Here is a 19,760-nt window from a genome sequence, read left to right on the forward strand (position 1 = left end):
AGCACATTTACACAGTCATTTACAAACAAGACAAACAAAAGGGGGCTTAAAACGCTCCGTTGCGGTACACCAGACAGGCCCACAAAGCGGTTTGATAGACAATTTACGACACGGACCATAGGTTCATTAAATCCCAGTTTAGCAAATTTGGCCAATAACAAATTGATAGGAACGCTATCAAATGCTGCCTTGAAATCAGTATAAATCGTGTCCACTTGACGACCAGAAGCCATGTTGTTGAAAATGAACGAAACTAGGGACATGAGATTAGAAGAGGTCGATCGTTTGGGCATGAAGCCATGCTGATGAGGTGAAATATAATGCACTACACGCTTAAGGAATGAGAAGTGAATAACATATTCGAAAATCTTGGCCGAAGCACAAAGTAATGACACCCCGCGATAATTTTTGGCATTAGTTCTTTCGCCTTTCTTATGTACAGGCACTAGCCATGCACATTTCCATAACATTGGAAAGGAACCGGAACTTAACGACTTTCTAAATAAACGATACAGTAATGGGACAAAGATCAATACGCATTTTTTAATCACAGATGAAGGAATACCATCGGGACCTGGAGAGAAAGAGAGCTTTAGCTTAGATATAGCCATAGCAACAACATCCTCATCTATTGCGACATCAAAAGAAGGAATGATATTTGATGGTGTATGGGTGAGGCCATCCGACAAAGACAAGGGACAAGTAGTTGGGTCAACGAATACGCTTGCGAAGTGTTTGGCAAATACAACGAACAGAATGCTAAGATTTATACGCAGGCAGTCGAGAGAATTCTCCGAACCACATTGTCTTGTCGCACTCTACAAATCACTAGTCAGATCCATCTTAGAATACTCCTCAGTAGTTTGGTGCCCATCGTCGTCCTTATGGTCGAATAAGATTGAGTCAGTGCAGAAAAAATTCACCCGTTTGGTCGTACGGTTCACACCCTGGCGTAACGTAGCAGCGAGACCTAGTTATCATGCCCGGTGTTTAATTTTTGGTCTCGAGTCTCTCGCTACTCGACGCGAAACGGCGCAAATCTTGTTCATGAAAAAATCATCCTAGGAGAGATAGATTCACCGGACCTTTTAGTTAGAGTTAATTTCCACGTACCTGCTCGTATTTTAAGAAACTTTAGGATACTAAGAGCTGACCAAACTAGACGTGCATATAGCGATAATGAACCTTTGACTGCGATGGCTATCAGATTTAATGCACATTATGACTCTTTTGACTGGAATTCCCTAAGTTAACCTGTTTTTCTTGCTGTGATACTCTGTGTTATTTATTTTGTGCTGATGTTACATTGTACCGTGATGCTTTATGTTATTATAAGTTTAGTTTATAAGATCAGTGATAAGGCCAATGATGGCCAATCACTTAACATTTACAAATAAACAATAAACAATTAATAAACAATCATTCCGGATCAACACCTTTCGATATCATCATCGTCCTCCTACTTGGCTGTAACTTCCGTAAACTTCAGCAAGACTTCCGGAGGAGATGTTGGTCAGAAAAGCAGTTGTGATTGAAATTGACACCCACCTTGAAATTGACCCAACTTAACGCATCATATGACGACATCATTCCGGATCAACACCTTTCGATATCATCATCGTCCTTATGCTTGGCTTTAACTTCCGTAAACTTCAGCAAGACTTCCGGAGGAGATGTTGGTCAGAAAAGCAGTTGTGATTGAAAGAATGTGAGTTATTCTCATGCCAGCTCTTTTCAATAATTGTGGAAGATTTTTACAGTAAAGCCGCTCAAATTGAGGTCAATTTGTTGGTCATAATAGCCGAGCTGTAATATCCTGGAGATTTGACCCCTGATTAGACCATAGTGTCAAATATGCCGGATCGGAATATGACCATCACCGTGACAACTATGCGATAATCTGACATGTCAAAAATAAAGATCATTCGTTTACGAATCGTAGTACTGACAACACCTTCAGTCTTCTGTTTATTCTTCTGCCTTGCGATTTTGTGCCTTTGTTATAACTTCAACGTTTCATTCGAATTGATAAACTTCGAGATTTTACAATATTAAACAAAATAGCCTGGCTTGCAAGCGCACTGCTTGTCCAAAATACGTAAATAGAAGATCAGGGTAACTTGTGAGCGCACTGCATGTTCAAAATCCAGAAAAACAGCTTAGGTCGCGAGCGCATTGTTTTTTAAGCACAAAATTCAATTGGTGTATTTATTCACGTTAAATTTTTCATAATTATCTTACTTTAAGATTAAACTAGTTTTCCTTTCCACACGGGTGTTTAATCTTAGTATATGGGAAACTAAGTTTGCCCTGTTCAAGATTTCATACACTAGTTTATAGGAAATATTGGATAGACCTATGTAAATTATTCAGCACAGCTGTTTCTTCGATTGAGCATTGACGTTCTTTAGGACGTAAGTCCGATCATTGATTATTCTAAGGATAGAATAGGGAAAATTATGTACAAACGAGCTTCTTCTTCTTCTTCTTTGGCTCAACAACCGATGTCGGTCAAGGCCTGCCTGTACCCACTTGTGGGCTTTTGGCTTTCAGTGACTAATTGATTCCCCCCCATAGCAGGATAGTCAAGTCCTACGTATGGCGGCGCGGTCTATTTGGGGCTTGAACCCATGACGGGCATGTTGTTAAGTCGTGCGAGTTGACAACTGTACTACGAGACCGGCTCAAAAAAGAGCACAAAAGAGCTAGTTATTTAATTAATGTACAGCTTACTTTCTAAGGACCTAATACTAAAATACCTAGTGTATGGTATTTGTTTACACCTAAGAGATAGGCAAACACGCAGCAGCGGGCGAATTAGAATAAGAAAGAACATGCACACGGAATGAGACGGTATGCGTGAGTGACCATTTTACTAGGTGATGAGAATAAAGCGAGAGTGGTATCGATCGCTATAACAAATGCATTAGAGACAATCGCACGTGTTACGATATTGTGCTTCAACGAAAGAACGCTTATACATATTGGTCCTTCGAAACGATTATTGAACCAGGAAACAATTATGCGAAGCGAATTTAAGTCCGGAAAGTTTTTTTTTGTGTTTCTTGATTTAACGGTGATCATTTGTTTGCTAGAGCATTACGCTTAGAGGTGAACTTTCAGATAAAAGGTCGTCAGAGCCTTACGCCGAGAAGCGGATTACTATCATTGCGAACAATTAGGTGATGAAATTTGGCGAGTGTTTGGTGAGAGGTGAAATTGCATTAGGTTTGAACATTTATTTTGTAAAATAGTGTTAGGTTTGAACATTTATTTGGTTAAATAGTGTTAGGTTTGAACATTTATTTGGTGAAATTGTGTTAGGTTTGAACATATATTTGGTGAAATTGTGTTAGGTTTGAACAGTTATTTGGTGATAGTGTTGGTAAATTACGTAAGGGTTGAACAATTGACCGATGAAAGCGACAGACCGCATTAGTCATGTTTGTGCAGGAGGCTTGTGAAAGTAACGGTGCTACGCGAAGGGACGCTTCTACTTTTCTTCAGACTAAGGGACGAGTGAAAGGTATGAAGCCATTGATTGTCGTTAGGGACACTTCTACTCCCTACTGTTGAATGTTCTATTTAAGGGACACTTCTATTCCCTAAAACTCAATGTTTCTTTGCATTTTAGTGAAAATACCACGAGGATGGAAGCCATTGCTTTCGGCTAGGGATACCTTTACTACCACAGTCTAATATTAGAATTAATTGAGAACAAACCACGTGTTTGGTGGCCATTGCTTTTTTCGGCAAGGGACACTTCAAATCCCTAGTGTGCACCATTGCGTTAAGTAATAGTAATAAAAAAAGGAGGAAAGAATTACAATCCTAGTATACGTGTAAGTTAAAGTGCGCTTCTACTACCTAAAACAAAAGTGTGTCATTTTAATTTGGAACAATTCTTCACGGTGAGTAACATTTTGGTTGAATGTACGATTTTGAGCGAAACAATGACTCAAAATAAGATGAACTCATGTCTGTGCAAGAATCAGGGTGCGTTGAACATGTTTATAGAAATGAAATGAATATATAAAGTTTCCAGAACTCATATAACGAAACCCAGGTGTTAGAAGTTCCAGTACGGTTGGAACTAATAGATTAGTGTAAGGAAGATTTGGATAGCCCGATGGACAAAATCGAAGGCTTGCAACCTGAATTGGTGAAAATGCCAAAACAAGTTCAAGAGCATATTGACTTTAACATTCGGTATTGTAAGGTGAAGGGTTTCTTGCTGTATCACAACTCTGACACTAGTGCAACTAATTCGTCGATGTTAAATGCAACTTTTAGAGACAATTCCATTGCTAATGTAATATAAATTCCGTTTAAGGATGCCAAAATAGAGTTGCCAAGTTTCGACTGATATGCTACGAAGTGGTTGACGTTTAGGGACCGGTTCACTTCAATGATACACGCTGCGGGTGAAATCCCCACAGTGATGAAACATCAGTATCTACTTGCGTCATTCAAGGGTGAGGCAGCTGCATTGTTCGAGCACACGGATCTGACAGCGAACAACTATGCCATCACTAGGGATATACTCAACAAGCGGTATGATTATAAGAAGGCGCTTTCCTTTCTACGATGAGGTCTGATCGAGTGGAAGAGTTGGCGCAATTAGTGGGTGAGTTTACTCGCCTTGTAAAGGGCCTTATCAAATTGGGTGAGCCAGTTGACAAGTGGGACATTTCATTAACTCATCTTCTTTATTTGAAGCTGGACGAATCGACAATCTTAACCTGGGAAGCCACCTGCCACGAAAAAGACGAATATTCGAGACTGATGGAGTTTCTAAATCGAATTAAAATGCTGAAGTCGTCACACCAGCTCACACCTTCAACACCGCATTCGGCAAAGCTATAAGGCCTGGAAGGGTGGCTGGGAACTAGCTTCGAAAAAACACCAGACTGGGACGGCATACCGTAGCGTTGCCGGCGCAAGGCAATAGGCCCGATTATTAAACACAAACGGAAATGACACAAGACAAGTGCGTCAAGACAAACGGAAAATAGGTATGGATTTTGAAACCGTTCTTGTGACAGACAAGTTTCGTTAAATTTTTTCTTTCGTTAAAGCTGTGTCGATGTGTCAAAATGTTCAAAATCAAAATAAAAAAAACGTAAACAAGTTTATTTAAGACACGATCGTTTATCAAGTAAACAATCCTTATTTAAAACTTCTAAATGATATTCCCCCACTTCATAAGTAACTATAGCGGCAGTGAAGAAGAAACAACGGTAGATCTGGTAAAACAACGCCGACGGTTGTGTTTGTGTCGACCCGTTACAGCTTTCTAACCGTGAGTTAAGCATGCGGATCATTTGTGCAAACCGTGTTATACATGTTTCATTTCGTGGTTGTTAATTTCAGATTTAAGAAAAAAATTCTTGTGTCGAAGGAAATTTTCCTTGACATTCTGGCGGAGATCGAGCCCTCCGAGTCTTTGTTATTCTTAAAAGTTTATGCAGCATTAGATGTGATAATTACATGTGCCTATGCTGTTGGTTGTTGAAGCACTCACTCACTGAAGAAGTTGCTGGAATCCAATGCTGTTGAACGCAAACCGGGTGTGTGAGCCCTTCATCTTTCGACTACCATCGAAGAGCAACAGAGGAAGGAAATAACAGCAGCTTCTTAACCCAAAACAGCAGCACGTTACTAGTATCTCCAGCATATCGCCATTTGCATAGATATGGCAGTACTCATATTTTTGTTTAAAATGATAAAATTTGATTATTTCTGAAATAAAATACTTATATTTTGTCGTGAAAGCAGCAGCAACAACTCTGTTGTTGTGTTGTGTCGGTCAAACAATCTGAGATTGGCGCCTTTCGACAAAAAGCTGACGGAAAGCAGTTTGACAATTTTGGATTTCCGTTTATGTTTCATAATACATATCTTGGTAGTATGCTTGTGAGTTTGTGTTTCGTCAAATTTTATTTTTCCAACACACAACACAAACGGATGTCATAATACAAATCTTCCGATTTTGACAACTTGTCTTTACAATTTGTGTTTAATAATCGGACCTAATAAGGCTCATATAGTTTAAAAACTGTGCGCAGTCTGTAAGGGTCGTCACACGCTTCATTCATGTTCAAGTTTTGCAGAGCTGCCAGTAGAGGAAAGGAGACGGGTAGCACATGGTTTGAAGTTATGCTTCAATTGTCTGCGACTAGGGCATACAAGTAATAATTCTACATTTACCTTCGTGTGTGTGCATTGCAGAAGACGACATGATGCGAAACTATGCATGATGGGTTCTGGTAGTAACAGTAATCAAGCACCTGTATTTAGTGCAGTAACATCGTCCCCCAGTATCAGACAAAACATATTATTGGCAACGGCACTTGTAGTGGTTAGGAACAGCCATGGTCAACCGTTTATTGCGCGTGCGCTTTTAGACAGCGGGTCACAGGCAAACTTTATGACTGAGAGACTCGCACAAAATTTGAAATTGAGAAGGTTTCAAGGAGATGCGCAAGTTAGCGGTGTTGGAAGAGCAGAGGTAATGAGCAAAAAGGCAGTTTTGGCAAGGATTGAGTCACGAATAACATCGTACAAAAACTCAATTCAGTTATTTCTTCTTTCAAAAATCACGAACGAATTACCCAGCCCTGATATTCCAATTGATAATTGGACAATACCGCAACATAAACTCTGCACCGCAACTCTAACCGCAACTTAAAATGATCCTCATTTTAATGTGAGCAGTAAGATCGATAGGATTGATGAGCAGCAACTTCGATAGCAGCAAGATAGGCGCTGAGTTATTCATGGATCTACTTGAAATGATGATAAGTCCCACCTCCTACCCCAACACAGGTTTGAGAAGGACGGAAGTATCTTTACGATAATATTACTCTAAGGTAGTATTTGAATAAAATAAAAATTTACGAGCAAGGGGTGGCACCGGACGTCATTCGAAAGAATCCACTAAGTCATAACATCACCCAAGACGACCGACGTAATTTCATCAAGAAAAAACGGGTCAACTCCATCGAACACATCAGGGCATAACTGCAACATGCATATGGCCCGTTCCGCTGGTACCAACGCTGGCACCAGGGCACTACCTTCCGAAGCAGGAGAACCTAATGTATCTGGAATAGGCCACTTACTATCATCAATGAGTGAATCTCGCTGTGACCTCCCAGACATGCAGACAGCAAACTCTCCTGAACTAAATCCGATTGTCCACTTGTACGCGCGCGTGTCTCGAACTTATGTTGTCTCTTTCTTATATATTTTCTATAATTTGTTTACTAATATAAAAAAAATCTTATCATCACCATCAAGCTCATGATGACAAATGCTTGTTGTACATAACATAGTGACGTAGGACTTCTACACAAATATGACATTACACAGTTTGTTTAACATATGCCGCACACCTACGTTTGAGGTCTGGCAAGTTACTCGCATTCTTGATTTCTCCGGGTAATCTGTTGTACAATTGAATCCAATTGTAAAACTAAGAGTTTCTTGCACCATGTGAAATTAAGTTGGGAACTCTCGGCTCATTTGCTCTGCGTGTACGTGCCGATGAACATCAGCAGTCGTAGCATCGTAGTCTGTAGCAATTACGGTCTTGATATAGTCTCAAATGCTCGTTTTAGATCCAAGAAAACGACAACTATCGATTCCTTTCGATCCATCAACAATTTCTACCTCGCCAGTACAAGATTCAAAGCAGTTTCACAAGAGTGTCCCTGTCGATATCCTGATTGTTCACTAATCAACAGGTCATTTCGAGTTAGAAACTCGACCGAATGCTCCTTAACCACCAATTCCAGCACCTTTTCGAGTACATGCAACATATTGATGAGACGAAACTCTTCCGCACTGGCAGCTCCGCGCACTTTAGGAATAGGTATTACCAATGATTCCGTCCATATCTCTGGAAAATACCCTCCTCCAGTGACTGATTGATCACTATAAGAAGGAACTCTCCTATCACATGGACACAATCCTTAATAGTATTACAGTTAAGATTCCCTATACCCGCTGTTTTGGACAGACTGAAACAAATAGTTTTTAACTTCTCTTTTGTAATTTTCTGAAATTTGAATTGGTTTCCTGGAGCATCATTACAAAACAAAGAGTCAGGCGCTCTGGCATCAGCAATGTTTTGATTTATATCTAAAACACTGTTAACAAAAAACAAATTGAATTTTTGGCATATTATTGAATCTTCCGATTCTACCAACCCATTAAATTTTACAACAGAAACCCGTGATTCCTCTCACCTTAGTAAACTTTTAAGCACTTGCCTCAACTCCTTGCTATTTCCTTTATGCTTAGATATCTCACCACTGAAGTCATTTCTACGAGTAGTTTTGAAATTCCTGCTGTATGTATTCCTTAGTCTAGTGTATTTAGTCCAATCGTAGCCTGAGTTTGATCTAATAAAATGATGGTATGCTTCGTCTCTTTTCCGTTTCGCACGGCTATGTTCCAAAATATACCAGCTACTAGTCTCTCTTGACAAGATTGTCTTCTCTTCAACCAACGTGCCCATAGCTGTTTTCAATGTGTTCCATAACAAGTCTGCAGCTTCGTTGAAGCTCAGTGCTTCTTGCCTTAAACCTTGTGACACATGATTACAAAGAGCAAATTTCGAGTACCTATTCCAGCATTTAAATTTTCGTTCAATCGTTTCACAACGTTCCACGTTTATATTCAAAACAAGTGTTTCATGATCCGATATTTTTAATAACGGATCAGTAGTGACCTTGATTGAGTCTGTGCTACTGTAAACCTTATCGATCAATGTTCTGCTCTGCCTATCAATTCGTGTGAAATCATTAATTTTTTGTTTCATGTTTACTGAATCCATCAAGCTTTTCAACTTCGCAGATTTTTCAACATTTAACCAGTCAATATTGAAATCACCGACAATAATGCTAAGTTTGCTAAAATTTAAGAACATATCTAACCATTCTTCCTGTTGCGACGAAACCATTCGACGCCCTTGGCGTTTGAACACCCTTGACGAGATGAAAGTCATACTGGGCGAACGTCAAGAGAAACGCAGCGAAACGAGAGAAGCAATCCAACCAGCGAGGAGTAAGGAGCAGCTACAAAGCCGTAAGCGTAACACAGTTATTCAGATTAGTAAAGGGACGAGAAAAGTGAGTGAAAAAGTGAAATGAAATGGATTGTGTATATTATAATATATTTGAAATATATTTTCAGAACCGTTTCAAAGGCGATTACCGAAAATTCATCCCAACAAATTCTGAAATTTTCTCTCACGTAAGAGAAAGAGAAAGAAGGATGGACACTACACCGAAGTGCTAGCTGTGCAGCCAACCACAGGATGAGAAAGCCACAATGGAGAAGTGCTGCTTGTGCACAAAATGGGAACATGCTACGTGTGCGGGACTGACGGTTACCGTCAAAGATCCAGCATCAAGGTATGTATGCTCTGCGTACAGAATGAAGCAGGAGTCCACGGCCGCCAAATTCTGTAACGATCGGAACACAGCCAGCTTGAAACCCGCTACGCGATCGAGGAAGGGGTCAACGACCTCTACTAAGCGAAGCGAGAAGATTGCACCAGGAAGTGTTACATCAACTATCCTCTCACTAAACGTGGAAGAGAAGCTTAAGCTAGTGGAAGAAGAACAACGGTTGCGAGAGAGAGAGAGAAAGAGATCGCAGAAAAGCGAGAGATCGCATGTCGTGAGAACGCAGAGCTGATGCGTCGATTAGAAGAGAAGAAAAAGCTTGCCGAAGAGGAGAGTATTCTTCGGGAGAAATCACTCAAAGCCGAAGCTGAGATGAAGGCTCAAGAACAGAGTATACGTCGTGAGTCCCTGGAGAGAAAGCGCAAAATCATGAGAGAACTATCGCAAGCCAGCCGAGTGGGCTCAGAGGACAGTTATAGCGAGAAAATAGTGTGCTGGCTAAAAACTGGCCCAGGATCGACTGATGAAAAACTGTCACCTCGTGAAGAGTGTCTACAACCCCGGAGTATCTAACATAAAACCTCTCGCGACTTCAAGTGTCGAGAGACAAGCGAGCGAAGAAAGAAAAGATAAAAGTGAAAGGGAAAGGAAAGAAGGCTTGTCTGGAAGACAAATCGCTGCGCGACACGTCCTTGGCAAAGAAGAGTCGATCTTTAGTGGTGACCCGGAAGAGTGGCCGCTGTTTCTTAGTACTTTCGAGGAGGCGGCCAAAACGTGTGGATTTAGTAGTGCTGAGAATCTAATACGATTGGAAAGATGTCTTAAGGGCAATGCGCTTGAACTGGTGAAGGGTCAACTGAGGATAAAAGAGAACGTACCAGATGATAGAATCGTTAAAGAACCGAGTCTGCTGATTCGTTCACTGTTAAACAAAATTCGTAACTTGGCACCCCCGAGACCGGATAAAATGACAACCATTATATAGTTTGGGATAGCAATCAAATCACTAACAAACCAGATGAAGGCAGCTAAACTGAACGCGCACCTGAACAACCCAATGCCATTAGAAGAGTTGGAAGAGAAGCTGAGCGGGGAGATGAGGCTGAACTGGGCTGAATTTCAGGAAGTGAAAACCTGTGCAGTATGTCAGCGTGAGGGGCATTGTGCCTACGAGTGTGAGCAATTTAAAGCTGCTGATAAGAGAGAACGCTGAAAATTTGTGAACACGAAATCCCTATGTAGAACATGCCTCAACAACCACGGCAAATGGCCTTGCAAGTCATGGCATGGCTGTGGGGTGGATGGATGCCGCTTACGCCACCACAAGCTGTTACATTACATTGTTACAAATGAGGTAAATTCTATTTGTCCTTTGTTCCGAATCCTTCCGTTCCGGAAAAGATGGAAACACGAGGTATAGATTAGAGAACGTCAGAACGGTCGGCCGGCAAATGCTCCCAACACAAACACTTAATTACGAAGCCCTGCAAGAAAGATCTATACACCTTAGAGGGCTACCGATACAGAGCTACAGACGTGCAGCCACAGCTCCTGATCGGTTTGGATAACATTCGAGTCGGGGTACCGATCAAGCTTCGTGAAGGACAACCGTCCGAACCCATTGCTGCCATGTGTCGACTAGGTTGGTCGATCTATAGAGGAACAGTCTCAAAAAAGGTACCGACAGCGCTTGTAATATTTCACGCCACAACGCCAATAGATAGTGACAAAGAAGTAAACGACCAATTGCAAGACTACTTTACGATAGAGGACTATGGCACGAAAACGGCAAGCGGAATTTTGGACTCAGAAGAAGAAAAGCGTTCAAACCTTTTGTTGAGAGAAACCACAAAACGAGTAGATTCAGGTAACTGCTTTGAAACAGGCTTATTATGGAACACCGATTGGTCAAACTTTCCCGACAGTTATCCTATGGCCGTTAGACGAATGGAAGCGTTAGAAATAAGATTCGTTCAAAATCCAGCATTAGAAGAAAAAGTACGACAGACTGTTAGTGAGTACGAAACAAAAGGCTACGCACACAAAGACAGTCTTACAGAATTCTCAGCATTGGAGGTAAGATAAGTACTTACCTACCTTAGGAAATGGTACTTACCGTTGGGAATTGTACAGAACCCGAAGAAGCCGGGTAAGATTAAACTAATATGGGATGCAGCAGCATAGGTCTCAGGAGTATCGTTTAACTCAAAAATGCTGAAAGGTCTAGACCATCTGACCCCGCTGCCACAAGTACTAAGCCAATTTAGACAGTTTCCCGTAGCAGTATCAGGCGACATAATGGAAATGGAATAATGGAATTCCATCAAATAAAAATTCGACATCCCGATCGCCAATCGCAACGTTTTGTGTACAGAAACAGACTGTCAGACCATATGCAAGTATACGTTATGGATGTAGCGACATTCGGTTCAACATGTTCGCTTGCCTCGGCCCAGTACGTAAAAAAATTGAACACACAAGAATACATAGAAGAGTTTCCCAGAGCTGCAAAGGCGATAATTGATAACCACTACGTAGATGATTATCTGCAGAGTTTCACCACGGTAGCAGAAGCTTTAGAGGTCATGAAAGAAGTAAAGCAGGTACATTCGAAGGGAGGATTCACGCTCCGGCGATTCCTATCTAAATCCGCAGAAGTGCTGAACAGTATTGGAGACCACGCCAAAGAGACTTCTAAAGATCTGACATTGGAAAGAGGAGAAAACACCGGATCGGTTCTAGGAATGAAATGGAAGATAAAAGAAGATGTCTTCACATTCTCCTTCTCCTCAAACGAAAACATACAACATATTCTCCGCGAACATCACATTCCCACGAAACGAGAGGTTTTCAGGGTGGTAATGAGTCTGTTTGATCCCATGGGACTAATATCGTTGTTTTTCGTGCATGGAAAAACTCTTATTCAGGAGATGTGGGCAAAGGGTATTGAATGGGATGACCAAATATCAACCGACTTGTGGCAACGATGGGGGGAGTGGATATAGGGTTTACCTAGCCAATCCGGCATCGTCAAAGCGTTATCGGTCGCCGTAAATACTTTTTCGGGCGAAGTAAACCCTCAATTGGGCACTGTCATTTCTATTAGGGCCTTGACAAGTTTGAATCGGGCAAAGTACAGAATAAAAGCGTCCTACTCTTGAAGATGTCAAATCGGTAGATCTGGTGTGTTTGATCTATTAAATTGTTTAAAAATATGTAGTTTAATGTGGTTGAACTTAGTATGCATTATTTTAAAATGTTCACCTAATTAAATCACAAAACATATTATATTATTAAAAAAAAATTGTTTTATTATTATATTATTATATTCATAGACTTGAAAAAAACGATCAAATATAATTATTCGTTGCTAGGCAGTGTGTTAGATCGTCGTCAGGAAGTTTGTGATCACTGTTATAATAAATTCTAGTTTAAATTTCCGTCTATATATTGACAACACTGTTAGCAAGGCATAGGTTTTATCTTTCGACAATTCCGTGAATGTTGTGATATATTGTGTCTTAAGTCGTTGTTTACTTGTCTTGTGCGCTCGTGCATAGTGTACTGCTCGGTACTATGGTCCCAGAACTTCACTACGACGATTAACAGAATAGAGGCAATACAACGGAAGTTTACAAGACTTGCTTTAAAATGCCACCAATTCAGAGAACTTGCAACCATGCTAAGTTATCGTTCGCGTTGCCTTCTGGCCTACAGTCGCTCGAATACTGTTTTAAGGTTAGCCAATGTGTATTTATTGGTAAAATATTTAAAAAAACCAAAAAAATGTTGTTTTTTAAGAGGAGAGCAATTTTTACGTGCCTTTGAGACCTCTTCGCTCTCGGAACCTGCTTGTTGATGAGAACAGGCGTACTGTATATGGCTACAACGGTCGCTAGCTATCACAAGAAAATTCAATACATGGTCTAATCACTTTGATTTTGATTTAACGACCAACGCAAAGAAAAAAAAAAGATTTTTTTTTATTAATTTCCAATTTTGGCGACACCGGATTAAGGCAGATGTTAGGGAAATAAGTTAAGGATTATGTGTTGAATAGCTATATAAAAAAAAATGTTTATTAATCAATGAATAAATACATTAACTTATTAATTAATAAACACAGTTTAGGAGCCAAGTAGTCGATCTATCTCGAGTACCCTCAAAACTACCCCCCCCACCCAGTAAACTATTATGGTGAGTTTGATTTGAAGCAAAATGCAATAATCACCTCCCCCCCACGATCGACACCAACAGGGGGCCACAACTAATAAAATCATTATTTAAAATAAATTCATCAAAAAGCACACCTGCGTTCTCGTCCGAGGAACAAGCGCTGCTGTCGATGCAAACCTTAGCTTTTATGTAAGTGTGATCGCACGCTGTTCCACATGATGACACACATTATCAGAATACTTTCGACGCAATATGACATCATGTCAAGCTACGTTTCTTCAGACACATACCCGCGCACTCGCACATACCCGCATATTCCCATTAACAAACACACTCTCATTATAACACACACACACACACACACACACACACACACACACACACACACACACACACACACACACACACACACACACACACACACACACACACACACACACACACACACACACACACACACACACACACACACACACACACACACACACACACACACACACACACACACACACACACACACACACACACACACACACACACACACACACACACACACACACACACACACACACACACACACACACACACACACACACACACACACACACACACACACACACACACACACACACAAACACACACACACACACACACACACACACACACACACACACAGTGCCCTGTGAAGTGCGGTTTTTTGGTGGAGGACAGATTTGGATTGGTGTGAACGGCGAAGCGATTTGCACGTCCTCGCTCTGCGGTGTGGTGCCGGCGGTGCCGCTTGAGCGGCTCGCCTTGCCCGGTGGGCCCTGTCGCGAGGGTCTTGCCCGATCCTACACAGAAAACTTTTTTTACTGAACTTCAGTAAAATTTTACTGTAATTTTTTTAACTGAAGTTTCAGTAATCCTTTCAGTAAAAAGAATGTTTACTGAATCATTCAGTAATGTCCGGTGCTCACCAAAATGACAGCTCGTTTACTGAAATCCCAGTAAAGCCATTCTCATATTACTGAGACGTTTGATATGACGTTTGACGTTTAATTGTTCGGCCGCATTTCCGTCGCGCTCCGTGATTTTTCAATAATTTTCTTGTGTTTTCTGCGTCGCATCGCATTGTTGCCTATTCTACGGACTACTAAACTGTTTAACATCATCGTTTCGTCTTGTCGAATTGTTAGGTTGCATCACAACTGTGGTTTCCTGCTGTTTTTTCCTGCTCGGCTTAGCAGTGTTGTGCTGAGATTACGCGTGATTTCGCGATGGCGGCTATTTGCTTCTCGTGTGCTGAACCGCTAGAGGCCACCGGCTGCATCATCAGTTGTGCATATTGTAACGCTACGTTCCACCGCGGCTGTTGCAAATTGCCCCCCGAGCTGATTGACGCAGTATTGTCCAATGTCGACCTGCACTGGAGCTGCATTGGCTGCACTAACATGCTTAAAAATCCGCGCTGCCGTTCGGTAAAAGAAATAGGCGCCCAGGTCGGTTTCCAAGCCGCCCTCAACTCAGCTGTAGCAGCTATTGGCAAGCTCGTTGAGCCTATTGCCGCCGAAGTTCGCAGTGGTTTTACCCTCCTTCAAACTGCATCCACGCCTCACAATCGGAACTCTGATCCTCGACCAGCTACTAGTAGAAAGCGGAGGCGCATAATCGAGGATTCGACATCTCCTGGTGTAAACAAAATTGTAAACAGTCGCGGTAACATCCTTTGTGCCGCGTCATCGCCAAACGCATACACCAACACCACGATTGGCGTCCAGCCGGCACCTACACAACCGCATGAACTGGTGGGAACCGATCCGTTATCATCACCGCTTCAAGCTGCACCTCGTGAGCCATTCACAGATAGGATCTGGATCCGCCTATCCCGCTTATCAACGGCCGTCACTGTGGAACAAGTGGTCGCTTCTGTAAAGCGTCGCTTAGCCACCGATGACGTTATAGCGTATTGCCTGCTGAGAAGAGGGGTTAGTGTGGACAGCATGAATTGGCTTTCATTCAAAGTGAGGGTCCCGGCTATCCTTCGGGATGCGGCACTCACACCATCCACCTGGCCCGTCGGTATCGGTGTACGTGAGTTTTTTCAATCCCGTCAACACGACCACCAAACCTCATCTCCTATAGCCACCCGAAACCGCTTTACAACACGCACACCAGCTACTAGTACTGATCACCACTACCCCACACGCACACCAACAACGACTCACCATTTAGCCGCACGCACGTCTACTCCACCTGGTCCTGAAACAACATCATCACAACAGTGTTACCCCCCGGTGAATGATACCTTGGAAGCACCCAACTCAACACTTGTTTCTGGACCGCCCCAAAACCACCGTGCTTCATCTCCGCACCTACACCAGTCTACAATCGATCGCTTTTTTCTCAACTAGACGAAGTTCCGCTCATTGCACGCAACAAACACGACAAGCCTCATGCTCTGACAACGCAGCTCAATTGACTTACCGTATACCCGCTTTATCCAACCGCCACAATGACAACGCTACCGCTGAGTATTTAAGCTGCTATTATCAAAACGTTAGAGGTTTGCGTACTAAAACAAAAGAATTTCACTTAGCTGTATCGGAGGCTGACTTCGATCTCATCGCCCTCACGGAAACTTGGCTTGTTGACAACATTCCATCTGCTCTTCTCTTCAACAACAACTTCTCTGTTTACCGCTGTGATCGCTCTCTCAGCGGCTCTAGCTCTCGCGGTGGTGGTGTTTTGCTAGCCGTTTCTAACGCATACGAGTCGATAGAATTACCTTCCCGTGATCGTTCTCTCGAGTATATTTGTGTGCGCGTCGCCTGCAATAACGCACATCTCTACGTCATGGTAGTATACATTCCACCGCAGCTTAGCTCCGAGATATCGACTCTTCGCTCTCTACATGATTGTATCAGCAGCTTCACTCTCACACTGAAGCCTTCGGATCTGCTGTTTGTTATTGGCGATTTCAATCAGCCTAGCATAAGCTGGTCCACAGCTGATCCTTCGTCCTCGCCAGCATACTCATCAATCACGCACTATGAACCAACTGCGCGCTCACTGGCCAACAACACCTTTGTGGATGGATTTAAATTTAACGGATTAGTGCAACTTAATCACATCAATAATTCGCACGGACGCATGCTTGACCTGCTCTACGCTAACAATGCTGCAGCTAAATTGTGTTCGCCTGTCTTTCCAAGTGTTGATCCGCTTGTACCTCTTGACTCCTACCATCCGGCGTTTGACTTCAATATACGTATTAACTCTTCGTCCCGACGCAATTCGACGACTCGACAAAACTCGACGGCAACCGCATAACGATAATAACTTTGCTAAAGCTGACTATGTGAAACTGAACGACATGATATCAATGTTTAACAATAGCTTTCATTGTTCCAATTTTATTTCACTTGACGAAGCAGTATGTTCATTCTCGTCCTTCATGCTGCAAGCCTTTGTTGTATGCGTCCCAGTTCAGCGTCCTAAACCTAACCCCCCCCCCTGGGCGGACCGCACACTCAAACGACTCAAACGTGTAAAAAGAGCTTCTTATCGTCACTACCAAACGCGCCGCTGCCAAAGATCTCGCTCGATCTACTTTGACACGCACTCTTTATACTGCAGCTATAACAGGTTTCGATATCGCAGATATTTGAGTAAAATGCAACGTAACCTCTGCAGGTGGCCTGGCTCGTTTTGGCGCTTCTACAACAGCAAAACAAAATCCACGCATACACCGAAATCCATTACGTACAAAGGAGCAACAAGTGCCAACACTAATGAAATGTGCAATCTCTTCGCTGATCGCTTCGCAGATTGCTTTTCACCGGCCATGAATGATACCGATACCATTGATGCTGCTCTCGTCAACACTCCGGCTGGCGCAATTAACATGAGTACTCCTGAAATCTGAATGGTTCCTATTTACAAAAAGGGCGAATGGACAGATGCCATCAACTACCTGGGTATTACATCTTTGTGTGCCATTGCCAAGGTGTTCGAACTAGTGATATACAAAAATCTGCTACATGCATGCCGCAGCTACCTAAGCCGGTATCAACATGGATTCGTGCCAAAAAAGTCGACTACCACGAACCTGGTTGAATTTGTAACCTATTGCACTAGTCAAATTGATGCCGGAGCTCAAGTCGATACAATTTATACAGATCTGAAAGCAGCATTCGACTCTCTTCCGCTCGCAATTCTTCTCGCTAAACTCGATAAGCTAGGACTTCCCAGCTCGCTCGTACAGTGGCTTAAGTCGTACCTAATTAATCGCACATACATCGTGAAAATTGATAAGCACATGTCCAAAGAAATAGTCAGCAGTTCGGGTGTGCCACAAGGAAGCAATATTGGCCCGCTTCTCTTCATATTGTTCATCAACGATGTTACCCTCGCTCTACCTCCCGACAGTATCAGTCTGTTTGCCGACGATGCAAAAATTTTTGCGCCTATTCACAACACAGGTGATTGTACATTGCTGCAAGACTGCATCGAAATTTTCTGTTCGTGGTGCAAGCGTAATGAACTGACTATCTGCCTCGAGAAATGCTACTGTGTGTCTTTTAGTCGATGCAGGAGCCCAGTGACTGGGACCTACTTCATGGACGGCACTGCAATTAATCGACAGAATCATGCCAAAGACATGGTCGTTCTGCTTGACTCTAGTTTGAACTTTAAACAGCATATTGATGACGTTGTAGCTAGAGGAAATCAATTACTTGGCGTGGTTATCCGGACAATTAATGAATTCCGCAACCCCATGTGCATCAAAGCTGTGTACAACTGTATCGTTCGTTCGGTTCTGGAATATTCGTGCGTAGTCTGGAGCCCAACTACCGCTTCTTCAATTGCTCGACTTGAGGCGATTCAACGTAAGCTCACGCGATATGCCCTACGCCTACTTCCCTGGCAGGATCGCAATAATCTTCCTCCGTATGCTGCGCGGTGCCGTCTTCTAGGCCTTGAACCTCTTTCGGTTAGAAGACGCAATGCACAGTGTTCTTTCATCGCTGGATTGCTAAATGGCTCTATCGATAACGGGCTCTATCTATGCACCATCCCGAACACTTAGGTCTAGAGAAACTCTACGGCTCGCTCAACCCCGTTCCAGTGCTGGTCGGTCTGACCCTATGTTCCGCATGTCGGTTGTCTTCAACACTGTCTCGGATTGCTTCGACTTCGACATCTCAACTCAGTGCTTCAAGGAACGTCTCCGGCTTTTGCCATGGCCGCAGTGAATTGCGCTGCAAATCATGTTTTGTTATGTTTTTTTTTTAATGCACTGTTACATCTTAATTAGGTCATAGGGCCCGTTGAAGATTAATAAATAAATAATAATAATTACTGATTTTTCAGTAGTTGGTAGCGATTAAAAAATGACGAAATACTTCTTTTAAATTGAGTTTTTATTGATGCGCAGATATTGCTAGTCGCTCAGTTCATATTAATACATGTTTCGTGTTGTTTTATACAGTTTTTATACTGTATTTCACCGCCGCAAGTGTAGATGGTTCAGTAAGCGCTCACAGACACCACGCAATTTCAGCAATCACAGTGGATTGTAGCAAACATTTTACACACCAACACGACTGCCAATTCTTTTAAATTAATCCCGTAAGCCGAAATATCACCTGAGATTTCACCAGGGTGCCTGTAAGCGCCTACAAAATCAACTTTTTGCACATCACAAGCAAGTAGGTACCGCATTGTTTTGTTTTGATGTTCTAACTGACAGGTCGATTTGACAGGATGAATTGCTGCATTTTAAGTAATTTATTTTACTGATATCCAGTGAAACGACTAATTTGACACTTTTTTTACTGATTTTCAGTAAAATGTGTATTACTGAAATGCATTCAGTAAATTGTTTTGCTGAAAGTCAGTAAAAAATGACATTTATGCTGAAAATCAGTAAAATATTCAATTACTGAACCGTTTCAGTAAAAAACTTTACTGAAGCAGGATGAGAAAATTTGCTGTGTAGGGCGGGGAGTGTTATTGGCGGCTCGATTTCGGCAGCTCTGATGCGGGCCGGTCTGGTGGTACAGTCGTCAACTCGTACGACGTAACAACATGCCCGTAATGGGTTCACGTCCCGAATAGCCCGTGCCCCCATACGTAGGACTGACTATCCTGTTATGGTAACAATAAGTCAAAGAAAGCCAAGCT

The 19,760-nt window shown here is 42.3% G+C and overlaps 1 protein-coding gene across 1 annotated transcript; it reads left to right on the top strand.

Moving 5' to 3' along the window:
* Positions 1–14,131: 14,131 nt before the first annotated feature.
* On the top strand, positions 14,132–16,130 carry LOC125906672 (uncharacterized). The gene has a single exon (XM_049606533.1). It carries the CDS (start codon positions 14,852–14,854, stop codon positions 15,983–15,985), a length of 1,134 nt encoding a protein of 377 aa, XP_049462490.1. The 5' UTR covers positions 14,132–14,851; the 3' UTR covers positions 15,986–16,130.
* Positions 16,131–19,760: the final 3,630 nt, after the last annotated feature.

Source organism: Anopheles coluzzii, chromosome 2 (genome assembly GCF_943734685.1).
Source record: "Anopheles coluzzii chromosome 2, AcolN3, whole genome shotgun sequence".
Taxonomy (NCBI): domain Eukaryota; kingdom Metazoa; phylum Arthropoda; class Insecta; order Diptera; family Culicidae; genus Anopheles; species Anopheles coluzzii.